Source organism: Grampus griseus (genome assembly GCF_964374135.1).
Source record: "Grampus griseus genome assembly, chromosome: 12".
NCBI classification, from domain to species: domain Eukaryota; kingdom Metazoa; phylum Chordata; class Mammalia; order Artiodactyla; family Delphinidae; genus Grampus; species Grampus griseus.
Genome location: NC_139006.1, coordinates 17,846,116 through 17,865,326, shown reverse-complemented (window position 1 = coordinate 17,865,326; position 19,211 = coordinate 17,846,116). Strand labels below are relative to the sequence as shown.

The 19,211-nt window shown below is 48.2% G+C and overlaps 1 protein-coding gene across 1 annotated transcript in view; it reads right to left on the bottom strand.

The window, feature by feature from the left end:
* Nucleotides 1–5,497: 5,497 nt before the first annotated feature.
* SVOP (SV2 related protein) overlaps nucleotides 5,498–19,211 on the bottom strand; it is an 82,598-nt gene continuing 68,884 nt past the window's right edge. Inside the window, exons 12-16 of the mRNA XM_082667690.1 lie at nucleotides 16,458–16,565; nucleotides 12,504–12,615; nucleotides 11,504–11,585; nucleotides 8,562–8,651; nucleotides 5,498–7,123 (exon numbers count right to left, since the gene is read on the bottom strand). Of these exons, the coding sequence (XP_082523816.1) occupies nucleotides 6,917–7,123; nucleotides 8,562–8,651; nucleotides 11,504–11,585; nucleotides 12,504–12,615; nucleotides 16,458–16,565 (599 nt within the window). The 3' untranslated portion in view covers nucleotides 5,498–6,916. The remainder of the gene's footprint in view (nucleotides 7,124–8,561; nucleotides 8,652–11,503; nucleotides 11,586–12,503; nucleotides 12,616–16,457; nucleotides 16,566–19,211) is intronic.

Below are 19,211 nucleotides of genomic sequence, written 5' to 3'. Positions count from 1 at the left end.
AGATGCCAGTGACCTCCGCCTCCCCCACAAAAACTCCCTGCTCCCCTCAGCCAACTAATCATCGCACCCATCGTTAACCCCCCACTCCACCTGACTCCTTTTTGCAAGAAGCACAAGGTGAGAGGAAACCACGGGGTCAATTCCTGAAGGAGAGTCCTGTTATCCCATGAGTCCTCAGAGGAAGGAAAACTCAGAATATCCAAGTGGCGAAGGAGCTCTGAGCGAGGGAGAGTGTGAGGGAGCCCCGAGAGAGGGAGATCTGGGTGATGGAGGCTGTTGCAACCTTGGTTCCCTAAGGCCACAGAATGCACTTGACGTAACTGGTATCAGATTTCACTGCAGGAATTTATACATAGAACTGGGGTATAGAGAAGACAGAAGAGGAGAGCCATTGAACTAGCAACATGGGATGCCTGTTCCACATCCAGCACTCCTAATGACTTCAGCTGCCCACTAGCGGCCCCACGGGCACTATGTAACCCTTGAGGAGGACCCCTTGGGGGTCGTCCCCAAAGGAACCCCTTTATAGATAACTAAATTCACCAAGCAGATGGAACGTGTCCCTTACCTTCCGGCTAGCACACTCTGGGGTAGCAAACAGGCTTCCAGATGTTTCTGAGAGCTTTGAAGGAGCCCAGACGGCACCTTAGCATCTTCATCCCTAATTACCTGCCTCAGCCTCTGAGGTGAATTTTTCTCTCTCCGGGGCTTTGGTAAAAACCAGAGCCTAGTATTCCTCATGCATCTGGGACCAGTGACACCCTACGTGCTGTGAGGGGGTCTTGATGGGCCCGTGCCATCTATATCCATGTCATCTCACCTGATGGGCTCTTCATGGAGCATATGCCATGAAGATTTTGGCTGGCCCTAAGCTAAGCAGGGTATGAGAGCCAAGATCTTAGAATTCCTGCCCTAATAATAATAACAACAATTATTATTTTTATTACAGTTATAATTTTTTGCATTCTAACGGGCTACTGGTGCTCAACTCTTACAAACATTATGCATTTATTCCTTACAACCTACCCCCCCCCCCGGAAGTATCTATTATTCCCATTTCGTAGGTGAGAAGACCAAGGCACAGAGAGGCAATACAAGGCCAGCAGCTGGGAAGGGGTAGAATGGAGATTCAGGGCCAGAAATTATGTGGTTCCAGTGCCTCACTTTCAACCACCATGAAACACTGAATCCCAGGTTGGGAGGAAATACATAGTTACGAAGGAATCGGTTGGCCTCCTCCCCAACTACTGCAAACACACTGTAAAGGAACCAGGTCTCTCCTCCTCACAGCCACATTTGGGCCAAGATCAGGGGACTCTCACCAGACTGGAGTCAGGGACACTTCCTGGTGCTTGGAGTGGAACACCATTTTTGACTAAAGTGATTGCCTATCCTAAAATTCCCCAGGGAAAGTGACCCTTACCGCTCGAGGTTCATTGTCAGCAGGAACACTACAGGGCCCAGAACACAGTGAACTCACAAAAATACATGGCCAGGGCTTCCCTGGTGGCGCAGTGGTTGAGAGTCCGCCTGCCGATGCAGGGGACGTGGTTTCGTGGCCCGGTCCAGGAAGATCCCACATGCTGCGGAGCAGCTAGGCCCGTGAGCCATGGCCGCTGAGCCTGCGCATCCGGAGCCTGTGCTCCGCAACAGGAGAGCCACAACAGTGAGAGGCCCGTCTATCGCAAAAAAAAAAAAAAACATGGCCAGGAAAGTCTCTATTCAGACCCAAAGTGACCCTCCTTTTTGTAAATAGTAAAGACCTCTTTGCAATGTGGTTTCCTCTTGATTCCATCCCAAAATTCAGAATAGAAGGAACATGGGGAAAGTCTGCAATCCACATGGCGCTGTAGGACATTTGCCTTGATGTCTTCATTCTTCTTCACTTAACATTCCTGCTCCTTCCCCAGTGGTGATCTACAACCATATTTACAATGAATGCTCGGCCGCTTGCTGAGTTTATAAAAGTTTATCTTTTCTCATTGAATTGTTTTGGAACTTTGGTGAAAAATCAATTGACCATAAATGTATGGGTTTATTTTTAGACTTTCCTTTCTAGTCTATTCATCTGTATATCTACCCTTATGCCAGGACCACACTGTCTTTTTTAATTTTTAATACATCTTTATTAGAGTATAATTACTTTACAATGTTGTGTTAGTTTCTGCTGTACAAGGACCACACTGTCTTGGTTACTTGTAGCTTTGTAGTTAAGTTTTAAAATCAGGAAGTGTGAGTCCTCCAACTTTACTCTTCTTTTTCAAGATATTTTTGGGCTACTCTGGGTCCTTTTAGTTCCATATGCATTTTACGATCAGCTTGCTGATTTCTGCCCCAAAAAGCCAGCTGGGAATTCGACAGGGATTGTGTTGAATTTATAAGGTTAATTTTGGGAGTACTGATTGACACCTTAACAATTTTAAGTCTTCTGATCCATGGTCATGGAATGTCTCTCCATGTCTCTCTCTGATTTCTTTCAGTAATGTTTTGTAGTTTGCAAAAGTCTTGCACTCCTTTTGTTAAATTCATTCCTAAGCGTTTTATCCTTTTTGATGCTATTGCGGGTGGAACTGTGTTCTTACTGATGAATCTGGGAAGCGCTCTGTTCTCTGGCATGGTGCGGGTAGGGGTACTTGAAGTGGTTCATCATCAAAATACTCTTGATTAATTTAGAATGATTACACGTGATGTATCCAGATGTTCCAATGTCAAGGAATCAGAATATAGTAAAGTACCAACGGTGACTAAATCTGGCTGTAACCACCGAATCTTTGAAGAGCTGGAAGGTGCTTCAGAATGTTCTAGAGCTTTGGAATTGGCATCCTGTGTGCCTCTCACAATACTCTGCATCCCTCCATTAGCGCCCGTATCAATCTCTGTCCCACCCATCTACGTTCCCCCCACCACGCTGTGAGTGCATGAAGATAAGGACCATGTCTCAATTCTTTTTCGCAACCTCTGTGTTAAGTATCATGCCGATACGTGGTGGATACTCCATGTATACTGACCACATGCCATGCCATGACCCAAAATACAGTTATAATGAACAGACTCCAAAGTCTACCTATGTGCTGCTGTGGGTTCTAGGCATACCATTAATTGTCTGTGCCACCAGTAGTCGTCATGGCCAAAGCTGCCATGTTCGTGCCTCCTGATCCCACCTCTCCCTGACCCAACTGATTGGACCAGGATTGGAACCAACACTGAACTGGGCCAATCAGCTTTCTCTCCTGAGACTTTAGAAGCGGGACACTGAACAGCTGAGTCAGATGTGTTTGCAGAGCCGAGCCCTGGTGAGCCCGAGCTATATGCAGTCAGTCAGGCATATGCAGCAGCCATGAGGGGTCAGGAGCAAGCCAGCCTGCAGAGAGGGACAGAAACCAGGGCCACGGACCCAGAGAGAGGGCTGCCTCAGGCCCTGGTGGCTCTCCAGGTCCCCGTTCCCTTTATTTCAGCAATCTTTCTAACCTTTCAGAGGCTGCAAACTGGTCGCCCCTCGACCCAATCTGGCCTACAGATGAACTTTACTGGGGCCACACATTCAAACATTCAAACAATCCAACATAATAAAATTAAAAAAAAATTGATCTAACATACTAAAATTTGGAGATTTCACATAAGAATCCAGATTCTTGTCTTGAAAATCAGGCGATTCTATGGTACAACAAAATCAACTGGAGCTGAGTAGTAGCCACCCCCCCGTCCCATACTCTGCCACAACCTTCCCCTCTTCCTGGTGTTCCTTACACTTCCGCTTCCCGCATTTATAGTCCCCAGGAAACTAACTACTGTTCCCGGCCTTATATTAAAGCTGTACCGCTTGATTTGAATTAATCTGAGTACAATTTCTATTCCTTGCAACTAAAACAGCCTTGATGAGAACTCTGTCAAGGTTTCTCTCCACTATCTCCCATCCCACCACTATTGTCTTCCTTCTACCAGAAACTCAATTTTGTGTTCAAGAGGCTGTGGGTATCTCTTGATCCTGTGGGAGATCGTAGGCCGTTCCTTCCCCAGCCCTAGGGGAGGGCTCATGCTGGGATGGGCATGCGACCCAGGTTTGACCAGTGCAAAGCAATGGTAAATCTGCTGCGGGATTTCCCTTTCCAACCCAAAACAACAGACCCTTTAAAAAGAAAACCTTCTGTGACTGCTCCTTCCCCATTCTAACATCTTTGAAAAAAACCTGATGCCTGGCACTTTGACAGCTATTTTGTGACCATGAGGTTTCACACATAGGGTCAACGGGCAACATGCAGAGGACGGTAGAGAGGAAAGGCAAAAAGAAGCTGGGTCCTTGATGACATTGTTGAGCTGCTGAACCTTCCCTGGAACTCTCTGACTCTGGGCTTGTCGTCAAGTGAACACTTAATATTCTAATGGGTTAAACTACTATTGGTAGGTTTTACTGTTGCTTGCAGCTCAAGGTTATCCCAGTCCTTTGATGCTTACTATAGTAACCAAGGGATGATCTTATCCTTCAAGCCTCTCTGTTGCTTAACATTATTTAAAAATAATGCACATCCATATTCATTTCAAAGCCCATCTCTAAGATCCTCTTTTGTCTCACTGCCAGCACATCCCATTTATGTATTCCTGAGCATACTTGAAGGGAAAGAAAGAAACCATATAACCCTAGCTACACTGAACATCTTTTGCCATTTTCTAAAATCCTTCCTAACACTGAGAGAAACAGATGACATTTCCAGTACTGAAAAGGGGAGCTTCTGGACAGTTCAAAATCAGATACAAAGGTCTTCAGCTAAAGGTCTCACGCATCTCAGAGGTTTGGGCAACTTTCGTGGCAGCTCTTGTATCATTCAATAATATCGATTTTATACAAGGGCAGGCAATTTAGAAGGCCAAGAGTTTTCACCTTTCATTTTCTCAACAAGAGAAAACCCACAACTACAAGCCTCTTTACTCCAGCCCCTGGAAAACATCTCTGCGCACCAAGCCCTCCTTCCCCACGGCAGCCCCCAGATCCTCCAGGTTATTTGAGGGTGAAGCAAGTGGACTTGCTCATCCGGCAGTGTCTGGCCAGCTGGAAGGCAAAAAAGACAAGCATAGGCTCTTAGTTGCCCAGAAGAGCTCAGCAGACCAGAAATAATTAAAGCTTTAGCCACTCATGGTCCAGGGAGATGTGGGTGTCAGAGAAAGGAAGCTCTGCGAAGCTGCCCCCTCTGACTGCCTGGGCTTAGAGGGCTGCAGTACATATATTCAGGGACGTGGGATGATTTGCAGTCGATCTAGGACCTGGGCCTGAAGAAGTCACCCACTGCGACCTCCACACCATTAGAAGCAAGTGTTGCTTCCAACAGACTCAAAGTTGGCCGCCAACTGTGCACCTTTTCCCCCTTGCTGGAAAGACTGTCATATTAAAGCAAATGAAAGCACTGAGCTTACCCTACATGGATAAAGTGGGCAACACCGTTAAGCTGAACCATCACTAGGACGTTGTGACAAACGAACAAACTTCAACCCTTGCAACGTCCATCACCAACATGTTTTAATAAAGGTGAACGTACACATCTGGCTTCCTCGGAATGTTCACTTCAAGCAGATATCTCCAAGCAGACGGTCAGTCTTCTCTGGCCTTTGATGGGATCTGGCATCTTCGTCTCTCCTTCCCTAAGTTCCCGCCTTCCTGGCGGGGAAAAGGCTCGTGGAAACCAAATCCTGGAGGTGGATGTTGTCTGCTGAGACACAGCATCAGCCCTTCCTCTGGAGGCCAACCCCCAAATCCAGTTGACCTCCCTTCTCTTTCTTTGAAAATGTACATGTTTCACACATCTGGGCCCGCCCGTTCCTCCCTACCCATGGTATCCATGCCGTGGGGTCCATTGCTGGAACCCCAGGAGCTGCCTCTATGGAAAGACCAAGCCACCCCTTGACAGCAGGGATGGCAGAGAATCCAGGGAGGAAGGATTCCTGGTCCCCTGGCCCGCACGGGAGCAGGTGGCTGGGGGGAGCATCTTTCTGCTTCTCGGTCCGTTTGGCCACCCACCGCGCTCAAACTCCAAAGCACTGAAACCTGACTTAACTGTTTTCTTGCCCCAAGAGTCACCAATCAGCCTGACCAACGAGGGGGCCAGAAAAGAAGCCCCCTGGCGCGACTTTTGCTGCTTCCGAAGGGGAGGGCCCTGCTTTGGTCGTGGGCTTGGTTCTCACCTCCCTTTTGCCTCCATCCCCAATTCCTGGGGGTAAAAGCTTTCTGAGGCTGTCATCTAGTGCAAGCCCAGCTGTCCTCATGGCCACATTTGGATCCCCCGGAGCCAGAGACAGCAACTCCAAGAGGGGGCCGGGTGGAGGCACACGGCTCAAGTTCAAATGCATGTCCATCGGCCAGAGTCTCCGCTACTCAGCCCTGGGAAGGCAAAGCGAGGGGCCCCTTCCCTGGGAGCATTTCTCAGACCCGAGAAAAAGCTGCTCAGGCCACACCCAGGTCACCTGCAATTTCAAAGAAGAAAGCCTGGGGCCGGGGATGCAGGAGAAACCTAAGAACAGGTCCAGCGGGTGAGTGGCAGGTCTCACAGGGGTCCCGGCCTGGAGTGTATCTACAAAGATCTTTCGGTTGTTGTTCACCGAGGCTGTGACCGGCTGACTCTGGATGGTGTCCAGCTGGCTACCGGCGTCACCAGGCACTGCTGAGGTGGCAGTTTTCCCATGCAGATCCACAGGTTATTAACAACCCCCCACACACATATACGGAGAACCCCCCAGAGCAGATGCCTCCCCAGCCCCGGGTGGATCTTGATAAATATGAGAAAACAGTCAAGACACAAAACCTCGTTGGTCCAGGTGGCACCCTTGGGTGAGTTCTTGACGTGGGCAGTGACGATAGGTGCCCCAGCCGGGCTCCAGCAGCTCCCCGCTCTCTACAGCCTCAAAAACCAGCTCAGCCCCCCATCAGTCACTACTCCTGAGAGCCCGAGTTCGACCTAGCGACACCTGTGCCGTGCGTCCCTCGGCCGACCATCTCCTGGCCCCACTCCCGATGGCTGGACTCCTGCAGTCCACGGCCTTTGGTCTCAATGGGCAAAAAGCAGGAGGCCAGGGCAGCCAGGAGGCAGCAGCTGCTGTAAACCGCCAGCGTCAGGTACACGGACGATTCCAGCATCACCTGGGGGGAGGGAGATGCACGCCGGTGAGAGCATCCCTTCTGACGCACAGGCACCACCAACCACACAGATAATATCGAGAACGCCAGGCCCTCTGGTAAGCCCTCTTTATCACTAGACTCCCATGGAGTCCTCACGACAGTTTTATCAGGTATGTCCTCCACCCCCATTTTACAGAGGGAAAAACTGAGGCTCAAAGAGGATTAAGCGGCATACCCAAGTTCATACAAAGACTAAGGATGGGGCTGAGATTTGAACCCAGACCCCATCAGGCTCAAGAGTCTATTTAAATCTCTCCCAAAGCAGCATGTCTGCTGACTTCCTAGCTTTACGTCCCAGGGCACGTCACGCAGCAGAGCTAAACCTCATTTCCTCATCTGCCGAACGGGCAGAAGAGCAGTAGCCATCTCCCAATGAGAAGATGCCTCACTTGACACCATGCAGGCACATGGCAAGCTGTCAACCAGTGCTAGTTAATAGTGACGTACAATGGCCAAACACAACGGTACCGGGACGGAATGACTTGGCTAAAACACGTGTTGGAATTCTATTTACACAAAATACCCAGAAGAGGTAAAATTCATCCAGACAGAACGCAGACCAGTGGTTCCCAGGGGCTGGAGGAGGGGGAGCTGGGGAGTGACTGCTGAATGGATACGGAGGTTTATTTTGGGGAGAGGAAAATGTTTTGGAACTAGATAAGAGATGGTAGTTGCCCATCATTGTGAATGTGCTACATGCCACTGAATTGTTCACTTTATTTTTAAAATTGTATTTATTTATTTGGCCGCGCTGCGCAGCTTGCGGGATCTTAGTTCCCCGAGCAGCGTTTGAACCTGGGCCCCAGCATTGGAAGCGCGGAGTCCTAACCCCTGGACAGCCAAGGAATTCCCCAAATCATTCACCACCAGGGAATTCCCTGAATTAAAATGGCTAATTTTATGGGAGGTGACTTTTACCTCAATTTTTAAAAAGTGATAAAAACAGGAAAAAATGAACTGGATATTAAAAAAGCAAAACGATTCCCAAACAAGCTCCCCCCAAAAGGAAAGAAATGCTTCAAGACACAAAGAGCTGCAAAATTCTGCAACGACACCAAATCAACCAACTCAGAAACCAGGGCCTGGGACATTTGTTTCCCACTAAGGCATGGTGGCCTGTTTATTCTCATCCAAATTGTTTTCGGCCAAATCATCGGAAAGACCTGAGTTTGATTCCCAGCTCCTCTACTTCACAGCTGTGCGACCTTGGACAGCTCCCTTGACCCTTCTGAGCCTCAGTTTTCTCATCTGCAAGCAATACTTCTTCGTAGGATGGGCTGCTAGGATGAGATCAGGTAATGCACACCAAGGGCAGGGCAGAGGCTCAGGGTACAGTAACAGCCTGCCACGCAATGGCTTTTGTCATGCCCACCCCCTCTGTATTTGGGGTGACACCTACCTGAGCAATGAACGGGGTGATGAGCGCACCCACCCTTGCCATGCCGCTGCAGGTGCCCAGGCCCAGAGCTCGGGTCGCCGTGGGGTAGACCTGAAACACAGCCGCCAAAGTGGCCGCACTGAGAAAATGCAGGCCCCTCCCTCCTCTCTGGCTCGGGAATGATGGGAATCCCAACCGCCGCCCCACACCCTGCCCCCGGGGGCAGGTGGGCCTGAATTAGGGTCAATCCCTCAGGGGTTGGTGATACCAAGAAGGGGTGGGAGGGCAGGGTGGGGAGTCTCACCCCGAAGGGGACAGGAAACTCAACCAGATGAGGAGGGCAAGACGCCAAGCTGGGGGTGGGAACCTAGGAAGGGGGTCCTCCCTGCCCTGGGTGGTTATATCCAAATGAATAAATGAATAAATACTAAATTCCTATTTTTTCTTTCTTTCTATCATGGAAATTTCAAGCACAGACTAAAGTAGAATGGTGTAATCAGTCGTCTAGGACCAAGACTAGAGGACCTGTGTTAGTTTCAATCATACTCTCTCACCTCCTTCCCCTCCTAAATTACGCTAAACCAAATCCTAGCGGTGGTATAATGTCATCCACTAGATATTTCTGTATATGCTGCTTTGAAGAATTTTTCCTCTTAGAAAAAGACTGCAGACATTTCCCACGTCCATATTTGGTCTTCGCCAGTAGCATAATTTTTATTGGCTGCACAGGATTCTCTCATTAGGATCAATCCTCATTTATTGAACCAATTCTTCATTGTTAGGAATAGCCAGCTGGATTACTTTAAGCCAGGAGTCAGCAAACTTTGTCTTAAAGGGCCACAGAGTAAATAATTTGGGCTCTGTGGACCATCTGGTCTCCGGCAACTACTCAGCTCTGCCCCTGTAACACAAAAGCAGTTGTAGACAACGACAGCAGCACGTGAAGGGCTGGGGCGTGTTCCAGTAAAGCTTGATTAATGAACACTGACATTTAAATTTCATATAATTTTCATATGTCAAGAAATATCCGTTTGATTTGGCTTTCAACCGTTTAAAAACATAAAAACCATTCTTAGCTTTTGGGCTATCCAAACACAGGCAGCAGGTTGGATATGGCCCGCGGGTCGTAGTTTGCTGAGCCCTGGTATTTGCCCTTGTAGACCTTGGGCCTCCCAGTCGCTGCAGGGCAGGCAGCCTTCTCCTGGTACTCTTCTGGGAGGCTCCGGCAACCAATCCACAAGCCTTTGTTGAGGGTACACTAGGCCAGATGAGAGTCAGAGTAGGAGACCCAGGCCCTGCCCATAGGGAGCCTTAGTCGGAGTCTCCCTGGGGGACAAGCAAGGTGACATGACTAAAAATACCAAAGAGGCACAGACACTGAGGGCAAAATGAAGTTGGGGGGGTGGGTCCTGGAGGGCTTCCCGGGGGAGGCAGCATTGGAGCTGGGCCTGGAAGGTGGGGTGAAGGGAGCAGGGCTCAGGATGATGACTCAAAGTGAGGGCTCTGGAGTGCTGTGCAGACCTGAGGGACAATCTAGATGGCTTCTTCCCCTGGCACAGCACCTGGTACATACTATCCTCTCCCTCCCTTTGACCCCAACTAAAATAAGATGAGATAAAATAAATACAAAACAAGTAACCCATAATCCCCGAGTGTGGGAAAATGGACACTCTGAGACGCTGTTGCATGGAGCGTAAGTTCAGGCAACATTTTAGAGGTTGATTTTTTTTTTTCAATCTTTCTCAATGTTTGTAATGTTTATTATAGGCTTTAATTCAGAAATTCCACATCTTATTTATTCTAAAGAAACCACACATGTGCACAAGGATAGGTAAAGCTATTACCTCCACACTATAATAGTGAAAAGTTGGAAAATGATTCAAATATCCATTGGTAGGAGAATTGTTACAAAATTATGATTTGCCCAAACTATACTATATAATATAGTATAGTATGTAATATATATGATATAGTATAATAAAGTATATTATATAATATAAAGTATATATATTCTATAACAAAGTACAGTATATAATATTGATATATAGTATATATATTATATAGTATAGTAAAGGAATGTACCTAATAATATAGTATATAGATTACCATATAGTACAGTACAGAACAGTATAGTACAGCAGCTATTAAAACGAACAAAGAAGGTCCATATGTCCTGTGTTCCTTGTCTTCCACCTTCCCCTCCAGAACCTCTCTGTACCCCTCCCCACCTCATTCTCTGCCCTGGGGGCTGGCCACTGTGGACCACCAAGGGCTCCTAGGCTCTCTGCCTTACGGTTGGGTTCTGCCAATGGGAAGCCACAGTGGGAGATGGGCGGGAGGTGGGAGAGAGAGCCCAGGGTATTTATTCTCCTGCTCCTTCCGGTCTAGGTTGCCTAAGGGCACATGTGTCCCTCAACTAAAGGTCACAGCTTTTCTCTGCACAGCTCCCTCCTGGGACCCTGTAACACCCCATCTCCTCACCCCACAGGCCTTGGGTGGTAGCTGTGTCCCCAGCCACCTCCACCTCATTGTGAGCTCTGGGCGCTGCTCCATCACTTTTTGGTTTCCCTAAGCCCTATCCTACATCACTGTAATCCGTCCTTTATTAAACTCATCTCAGTTGCTCAGTTACCCAATTTGATACATGCACTAACATAAATTAGGAAAAAATCTGGAAGAATATACACTGAACCATTCAAGAAGGTGGTCTCTAGGAAGGCAGAATGTGAGGCCCTTTAGTTTGGGGGTTTTATACAGTTCTGTAACATTTGGAACTCGTACACTGACCGTAAGTTTTTATAAGCAGAAAACAATGACTGAACGAAAGCCTGAAATAATGAAGGGCTTCACAGCCGCCACTCAGACTGAAGGACAAATTTCACTCAGAGGAGCCCAGGCTGGGTGTTTCCGGAGAAAACGCCCGCCCCCTTCCCACCCTGGCTGCTCCCAGGCATCCCTCCTACCTCAGGTGTGTAAACATAGGCTGCTTGGAAGCCTCCAGAAATAAACGCTCTTGCAATGAAGAGTAACAGAGTGAGCATATTTCTAGGAAGAGAAAAAAAAAGCAGATGAGCAAGTATTTTTTCTGACAGTTTCTTTCAGCAAAGTTTTATCTGCCCAGGTAGAATTGACACCCTAGAAACTGGCAAAGCCCACCTCACCCAACACACCATCAGGCAGGCACGCAGACACACGCATCCCAGTGGTCTCTCGGAAGACCTGCTTTTATAAGTTCATCATTCTCCAAAGTTCCAGGCTGAGATGGTGGTGCCCAGGGTGGGGCACGGCTGGGGTGAAGTGATGTAAATAATGAAAAGTCTAGATAGGACCTAGTGGGGGCAGGAATTGAGCCAGGAACCAGCTGAACCAGGGAAAGGAAACTTCTCTTCAGTATTATGAGGATAATCGTGATCTCCAGCCCTCTGTTCCATCGTTCCCATAATGTCTTTGAATGTCAACATTTCCAGATCTAAGCAACATCTCCAGACCTTTCACAGATCTCTCATCTGTGGTTCGGTCTGGGGCCTCTTGGAGATCAACACAGGCCAGTTCCATATTTTGAGGCTCTTGATAGATGGAAAAAATGGAGAAATGCCAGAAGGGGATTATAAAACAAGACCTTGAAATATTGCCGTGGAACAAATGAACGCTTTTAACCCATATATGAATTAAACAGCTATATGCATGATCTTACTGGGAGATGATGTCAAAAGTCTACAGGTAACGGTGTCGGAGCAAAATTTGGACCAAAGTGCCCTCTTACCCTCGCTCCCATCAGAGGCCCCAACTTTGAGCCCAATCTGTTGTCCAGTTATGAAGCAGCCAAGAGCCTCAGGCTTCGTGAGGGGCTGGGGGGATCCTTCAGGTACCCCAGGGGGTGTAATCCACAGTCTGCAGGCACAAAGACCTGACCGCGAGCTGAGAAGTAAGCCTGCTGGCCAGAGAGCTGAGGTCGCGACCCACCTTCCAACACAAATAAACAGCAGGAGGCTGCAGAGGGAGAAGACGACGAAGCACAGGGCCATGGTCTTCTTGCGGCCCAGGCGGTCGATGATCCAGAGGGTCACAAGGACACCTGCAAGGGAGCAGGGGAGCCATGGGAGGCAGCATCTGACATGAGCCCCAATAACCCCACCTCCTGGTGCCACACGCTGTGTCATCCCCCCGTCTCGCGAGTGGGCTGGACCTCATGACTCACTTCTAACGACTAGAATATGGCAGAAGTGATGGGATGTCACTTCTTTTTTTGAATCAAAAAATTTTATGTCGGGAATTCCCTGGCAGTCCAGTGGTTAGAATTCTGTGCTTTCACTGCTGAGGGCCCGGGTTCGATCCCTGGTTGGCGAACAAAGATCCCATAAGCCATGTGGCATGGCCAAAAAAAAAAAAAAGTTTTTATATCAATATTTATGACAAAAAGACTTACAATAGCGTAAAAGCAATCACTTAAAATTATACTTTCCATAAATGTCATTAATGTAACTAGATGCTGACAAACTGCTTAAAATGCCTTGAGGGACTTCCCTGGTGGTGCAGTGGTTAAGAATCCGCCCACCAGTGCAGGCGACACGGGTTCGAGCCCTGCTCCGGGAAGATCCCACATGCCGCGGAGCAACTAAGCCAGCACGCTGCAACTACTGAGCCTGTGCTCTAGAGCCTGCTGGCCACAACTACTGAGCCCGTGCACCACAACTACTGAAGCCCGCGCACCTAGAGCCCATGCTCCACAACAAGAGAAGCCACCACAACGAGAAGCACGCACACCGCAACAAAGAGTAGCCCCCGCTCGCCACAACTAGAGAAAGCCCGTGTGCAGCAACAAAGACCCAACACAGCCAAAAATTAAATAAATAAATTTATTAAAAAAAGAAAAAATGTATTGAGTTATATGTCTACTGCAAAGTATATCCGTGAATCTTAGTCAGTGATTAGGATTACAGCTTTTTAAAAATCAATTTATGCCAGTCTTAAAGACATATATCCATATGTCACTAGGGAGGTCACTTCTGAGATAAGCTTATACAAGACTGACGTCTGTCTTGCTGGCATTTGCCCTCTCCCTGGCTCTTCTCATGAACTTGCCTTGATGGAGAAGGCCACCTGGCAAGAAACTGAAGGTGGTCTCTGGCCAACAGGCAGTGGGGAACAACCGGGGAAGTGAGCATGAAGCAGACCCTGCCTCAGCTGAGCTTTCAGATGAGACCACAGACCCTGGGCCAACACCTCCATTGCAGCCTTGTGAAATACACTGAAGCAGAGGACCCAGGGAAGCCCAGGTTCCTGACTCACAGAAACTGTCATAAATATGTGTTGTGTTAAGCCACTAAATTTTGGAATAATTTGTTACACGGCAATGGATAACTAATACAGGCACCAAGGGGAGCCTGAATAGTGGCATCCACTGAAACCAGGCAGCAGACACCTGGGCTGGGCGTCAGAAACACGTAGGTTCTAAGGCCTTATCTTGCCTCTAGCTTGTCATGTGGTCTTAGGTTAGTCCCTTGCCTTCTCTGAACCTCAATCTTCCTTTTTTTTTTTTTTGGCCATGCCCAGCAGCATGTGGGATCTTAGTTCCCCAACCAGGAATCAAACCCATGACCCCTGCAGTGGAAGCGTGCAGTCCTAACCACTGGACTACCAGAGAATTCCCTGAACATCAATTTCTTCATTGGAGAAGTAGGACTAAATAAAAATAACATTCTCTACCTCAGTAGAGGTGGTATAGCATATTGCTTGATAATAATAATAATATAATAATAAAATCTGGGCCAAGCATTTTTACATCTATTATCTTGTTCAATCATCAAAACAAACCTCTAAACTATAATGGAAGAGAATAAAGAAAAGAATATAGACATACACACATATATATATGAATAACCAAATCACTTTGCTGTATACTTGAAACTAACACAATATTGTAAATCAATTAGACTTCAGTTAAAAAAAAAAAACCTCTACAAAGCATGCTAATAGCCCATTTCCCACTTTTATTCAATCAATACATTAAGTACCTACTGTGTGTCAGGAGCTGTTCTAGGAGCTTGGGATGTGTCAGTGAACAAAACAACAAAACAATACATGTAATAATAGGGAGGAAGAATCTGAGTTTCAGAAAGGTAAAATCATAGAAATGGTGAATGCCTGAAGTCCCGAAAATGGCAGCTGGCAATGCTGGCTTTAACTCCAGAGGCTTTAATGTTACCTGCTAAGCTATGTGGGAAAGATAGACAATGTAGTATAGGAGTGGACTCTGGGCTCTGGGGGTGGGAACACAGGTCTTAGCTCTGCCAGCTGTAGGACACAGTGTCTTAGTTGGGTTTTCCCAGAAGCAGACCCCAGGACAAGGGTCCGAGTGCGAGGTGTTTACTTGGGAGGTCATCCAAGGAAGCACCAGTAGGAGAGTGGAGAAGTGAAACGGGGAAGGGACGCAACTAATAAGGGTGCATATCAAGCAAGTTACCACCATGGGAAATTGCTACTGGATTCCACTGGAGGGCTCTGGGAGTCAGTGTGGAACGTGCACCTTAGAATTCTACCTGATAGGTGAGGAGATTGGGGTGTTTATACACTGGTTGAAGGCTGTTCCCAGGTGTTAACTCCCTGGCACCTGCAGCCACCTTTCTTGCTTCTAGACACTGAGGCTTTCAATTCCTCCTGAGATAGCCCTCAGGCACAGAGATGCAGAAATTGGCAGCTACAATTGGCAGGAACCATTTTTGCTACACCTCTCCAATCCTCAGTTTCTTCAGATGTGAAATGGGAATGATACTACTTCACAAGATGAAATGAGATCATATCTGTAAACTATTTAGCACAGTGCCTGATATATATACAGTAAGCAATCAGTAAATACCAGATATTATTATTGTTGTAATAATACTATTTCTTAAAGGAAAAAGATAGATCACCTTTGCTTCATGTACAGGTTTGGCTTTTTAATACCCCACCAATCCTTTCCAGTGTGACTGGTGTTGGGGAACAATTCTCCACGGGTCTCTTGTATTTCTGCACAGCTTGTGAGCGGAGGCCCTAGCTGCCCTTTGGTTCCAGGCTAGCATTTCAAGGTTGTTTGTAGAGCCAACAGCCTTGGAAGACAGAGATACTGCCTCCTTCTAGAGCAAGGGGAAGGTCTGTTTACTGCCCAATGTAGTAAAGATGATGTCTCTCTCCAAGGCAAAGGCTGAGCAGGTTTCCGGCAGCCCATTATAAAAGATTTGGGTTCCTGAAGTGTGAGATGCCCGAGCTGTGTTGCAAATCCATTGCACGTGTAAGATTCACCTGGACCCGTCCTCACCATCCCCATGGGACTTGAGGGCAAGAGGAGCCAGCGCTAACATACTACTCAGGCTGCCTGCTGTGCCGTGAGTAATGGTCTTTTGTCTCTGACCCAGGGGTCTTGTGTCTTCTGCCGGTGTGTGTGTGTGTGTGTGTGTGTGTGTGTGTGTGTGTGTGTGTGTGTGTGTGTGTGTGTGTGTGTGTGTGTGTGTGTGTGAGAGAGAAGCTGGGCAGCTTAACTTGTTAGCCTTCAAATAGAGTAAAATGTCAGCCTCTTCACAGTTCTTGCCAACTTGTAGCTAAGGGTTGAAAACAAATCCCCAGCTTCCCTTAGAAGTGGGATTTGCGGGCTTCCCTGGTGGCGCAGTGGTTGAGAGTCCGCCTGCCACTGCAGGGGACACGGGTTCGTGCCCCGGTCCGGGAAGATCCCACATGCCGCGGAGCGGCTGGGCCCGTGAGCCATGGCCGCTGAGCCTGCGCGTCTGGAGCCTGTGCTCCGCAACGGGAGAGGCCGCGACAGTGAGAGGCCCGCGTACCGCCAAAAAAAAAAAAAGAAATGGGATTTGCTTCCAGGCGGCACCAGGTAAAGCCGCATTCCCAGGAGGCCCTGCCCCAGCCCACGTGGCACAGGTCCCTCACCTGGGAACTCAGACAGCGTGGTCCACAGCAGGTCCATGTAATCCTCCTCACTCAGGTACTCACAGGCCAGGCTGCATTTTGCCTCTACCGCCTTCTTCCGGCTGGAGACTGGAAGGTGGAGAGAGAGAGAGAAAAAGAGCAAGAGGCATGCGCAGTCTTGGGGTGCAGCCTCCTGCTCTCCACACCTTCCCTGGGTATGATTTGGTTGGGATGCCAGGGAAGGAGCATGGGCTCAGGACTCAGACAGACTCAGGTGTGAATCCCAATCAGCAGTGTTAGAGCTTCATCTCTTTAAGCCCCAGGTTCCTCATAATCCTGGGGCTAATAAACCCTGGGGCAAGGCGGTTGAGACACTGAAAGCAGGTTGTGCATATGAATGTGCTTAGCCCAGAACTGGCACATACGAGGTGCTTTTGTGGCAGACAGACTCTAGGGTGGCCCCAACGACCCCCACCTATATTATCTGGCCCCCATTACTTCCTCAATCGCACCTTCTCTCTCCCTCGCTCTGCTCATACTACTCCAGCCACACTGGTCTCCTTGCTGTCCCTTCAATACACAAGGCATGTTCCTGCCTCAGGACCTTTGCACTGGCTGCTCTCGTCCTCCATTGCACTTTATATAACCCCATGACTAATTTCCTCACCCCTTTCGAGTCTTTCTTTAAATCTCACCTTCTCACTGAAGCCATCCTGACCACCCCACTTAAAACTCTGACTCGCCCACGGCCACTTACTCTGCTCCACACTTCTGACATCCCTTACCTTGCTTTATCTTTTTTCCCCCAAATCATTTGTTAGGAAACAGAGTCAAAGACTTTGAAATGGGCAAAATGTCCTGTCTTGTGAACCCTTATAGGTTATCTCAGCTTTCATGATCTTTAAGCTCTTTCACAACTTCGCATTATAGAATACCAGTGCAAATGATTCTTGTGCATAAAAATGCAAGCGGTGTCTGGTGGTGATGCGATTATTGCCTTCCGCACACTGCCAATTTTTGCCTCTAAGTGTAAGTCCATTTCAGCTTTTCTGATTGCCTATATACATGTGTGTTTTGAATTCTCCTTTGAACCAACTGTAACCTCTTACTGGTGTTAGCAGACAATTCCCCATGGGTCTCTCATGTTCTCTGCCTGTTTTATAAGCAGAGGCACTGACTGCCTTTGTTCTGGACTATCTTTTCAAGGATTTTAGTTTAGCAAACAGCCTTGAAAGATAGAGAGGATCTCCCTTTGGTGCAAAGGGCAGGTTTCCTTATGGCCTTTGAAGATAGAGCATCTTTCTGAAGAACAAAGAGCTGGCAGGCTTATTATCTGGTATAAAAGATCTGGGGGCCCTAAGTTCAGAGTTCCTCTCATAACACAATCCACTGCTCCTTCCCTATCACTTTCCCACCCAGGTGTAACAGTGAGGCTTTTTTTTTTTTTTTTTTTTTTGTGGTACGCGGGCCTCTCACTGTTGCGGCCTCTCCCGTTGCGGGGCACAGGCTCCGGACGCGCAGGCTCAGCGGCCATCACTCACGGGCCCAGCCGCTCCGCGGCACGTGGGATCTTCCCGGACCGGGGCACGAAACCGTATCCCCTGCATCGGCAGGCGGACTCTCAACCACTGCGCCACCAGGGAAGCCCAAGAGTGAGCTTTTAACACGGGGTGGCAAACGACCGCCTGCAGGCCAAATCTGGTCCCCTGCCTGTTTCTGCCTGGCCAGCAGGCTAAGAATGGTTTTTACATTTTTTAATGATTTTTAAAATCAAAAGAAGAATAACATTTCATGACATAAAAATGACATGAAATTCAAATTTGTGGTCGTAAAAAAGATTTCCTCGGTGGGAAGTCCCTGGAGGTCCAGTGGTTAGGACTTCGCGCTCTCACTGCCGAGGGCCCGGGTTCGATCCCTGGCTGGGGAACTAAGATCCCACAAGCTGTGCTGCGTGGCCAAAATAAAAAAAAAGGTTTCCTTGCAACACAAGCAAGCCTTGCTTGTTTACATATTATCCATAGCTGCTTTTCTGCTACAATGGCAGAGCCGTTTGGCCCACAGAGCCTAAAATATTTACTATCTGGCTGTTTATAGAAAAACTCTGCCAACCCTTCCTCTATAACATCCCAATGGATCCTCTGCTTTGGTTAAGCAGGTCCACTGTTACGGTGAAACCAAGCAGGAGGCTGTGGGGCAAATCCTGGGTACGAATCCTTTCCATGCTCCCCGTTTCTTGCTTGTAGGAAATAGGCTTCATTCAAGCCTCCTAGACCTTCCCTGAGTTCCAAAGGGCAGGTTCAAACAGTTGCTAATCAGGGAAGGGAGGGGATGCAGAGAAAGGGGAAGAGCTGTCAAGAAACAATAGTGCAGACTTGGGGCAGAGTCCTGGTTCCTCCTCAAGGAATATACATAACAATATCTTTGAATTCTTCTGCAGGAACTAAGGCCCTCACCCAGGTTGAGGATGGTAACTTCAGGCTGAGCACAAGATTCCTGGAACATCACCCTGTTCCCTCACCACCAACGAATCAGAAGAAAGTCACATACCCTGCGGCCGTCCCCCCCCCCCCACCAAATTCTGCCTCTAAAAACTTCTCCCCCCACCAAGCCATCGGAGAGTTCAGGGTTTTTGAGCACAAGTCACCCGTCCTCCTTGCTCAGCCCTGCCATAAACCTTTCTCTGCTCCAAACTACGATGGTTTCAGTTTGTTTGGCCTCACTGTGTGTCAGGCACACGAACTTGTATTCGGCCACAGAGGCAAAGGATTTAGGCTC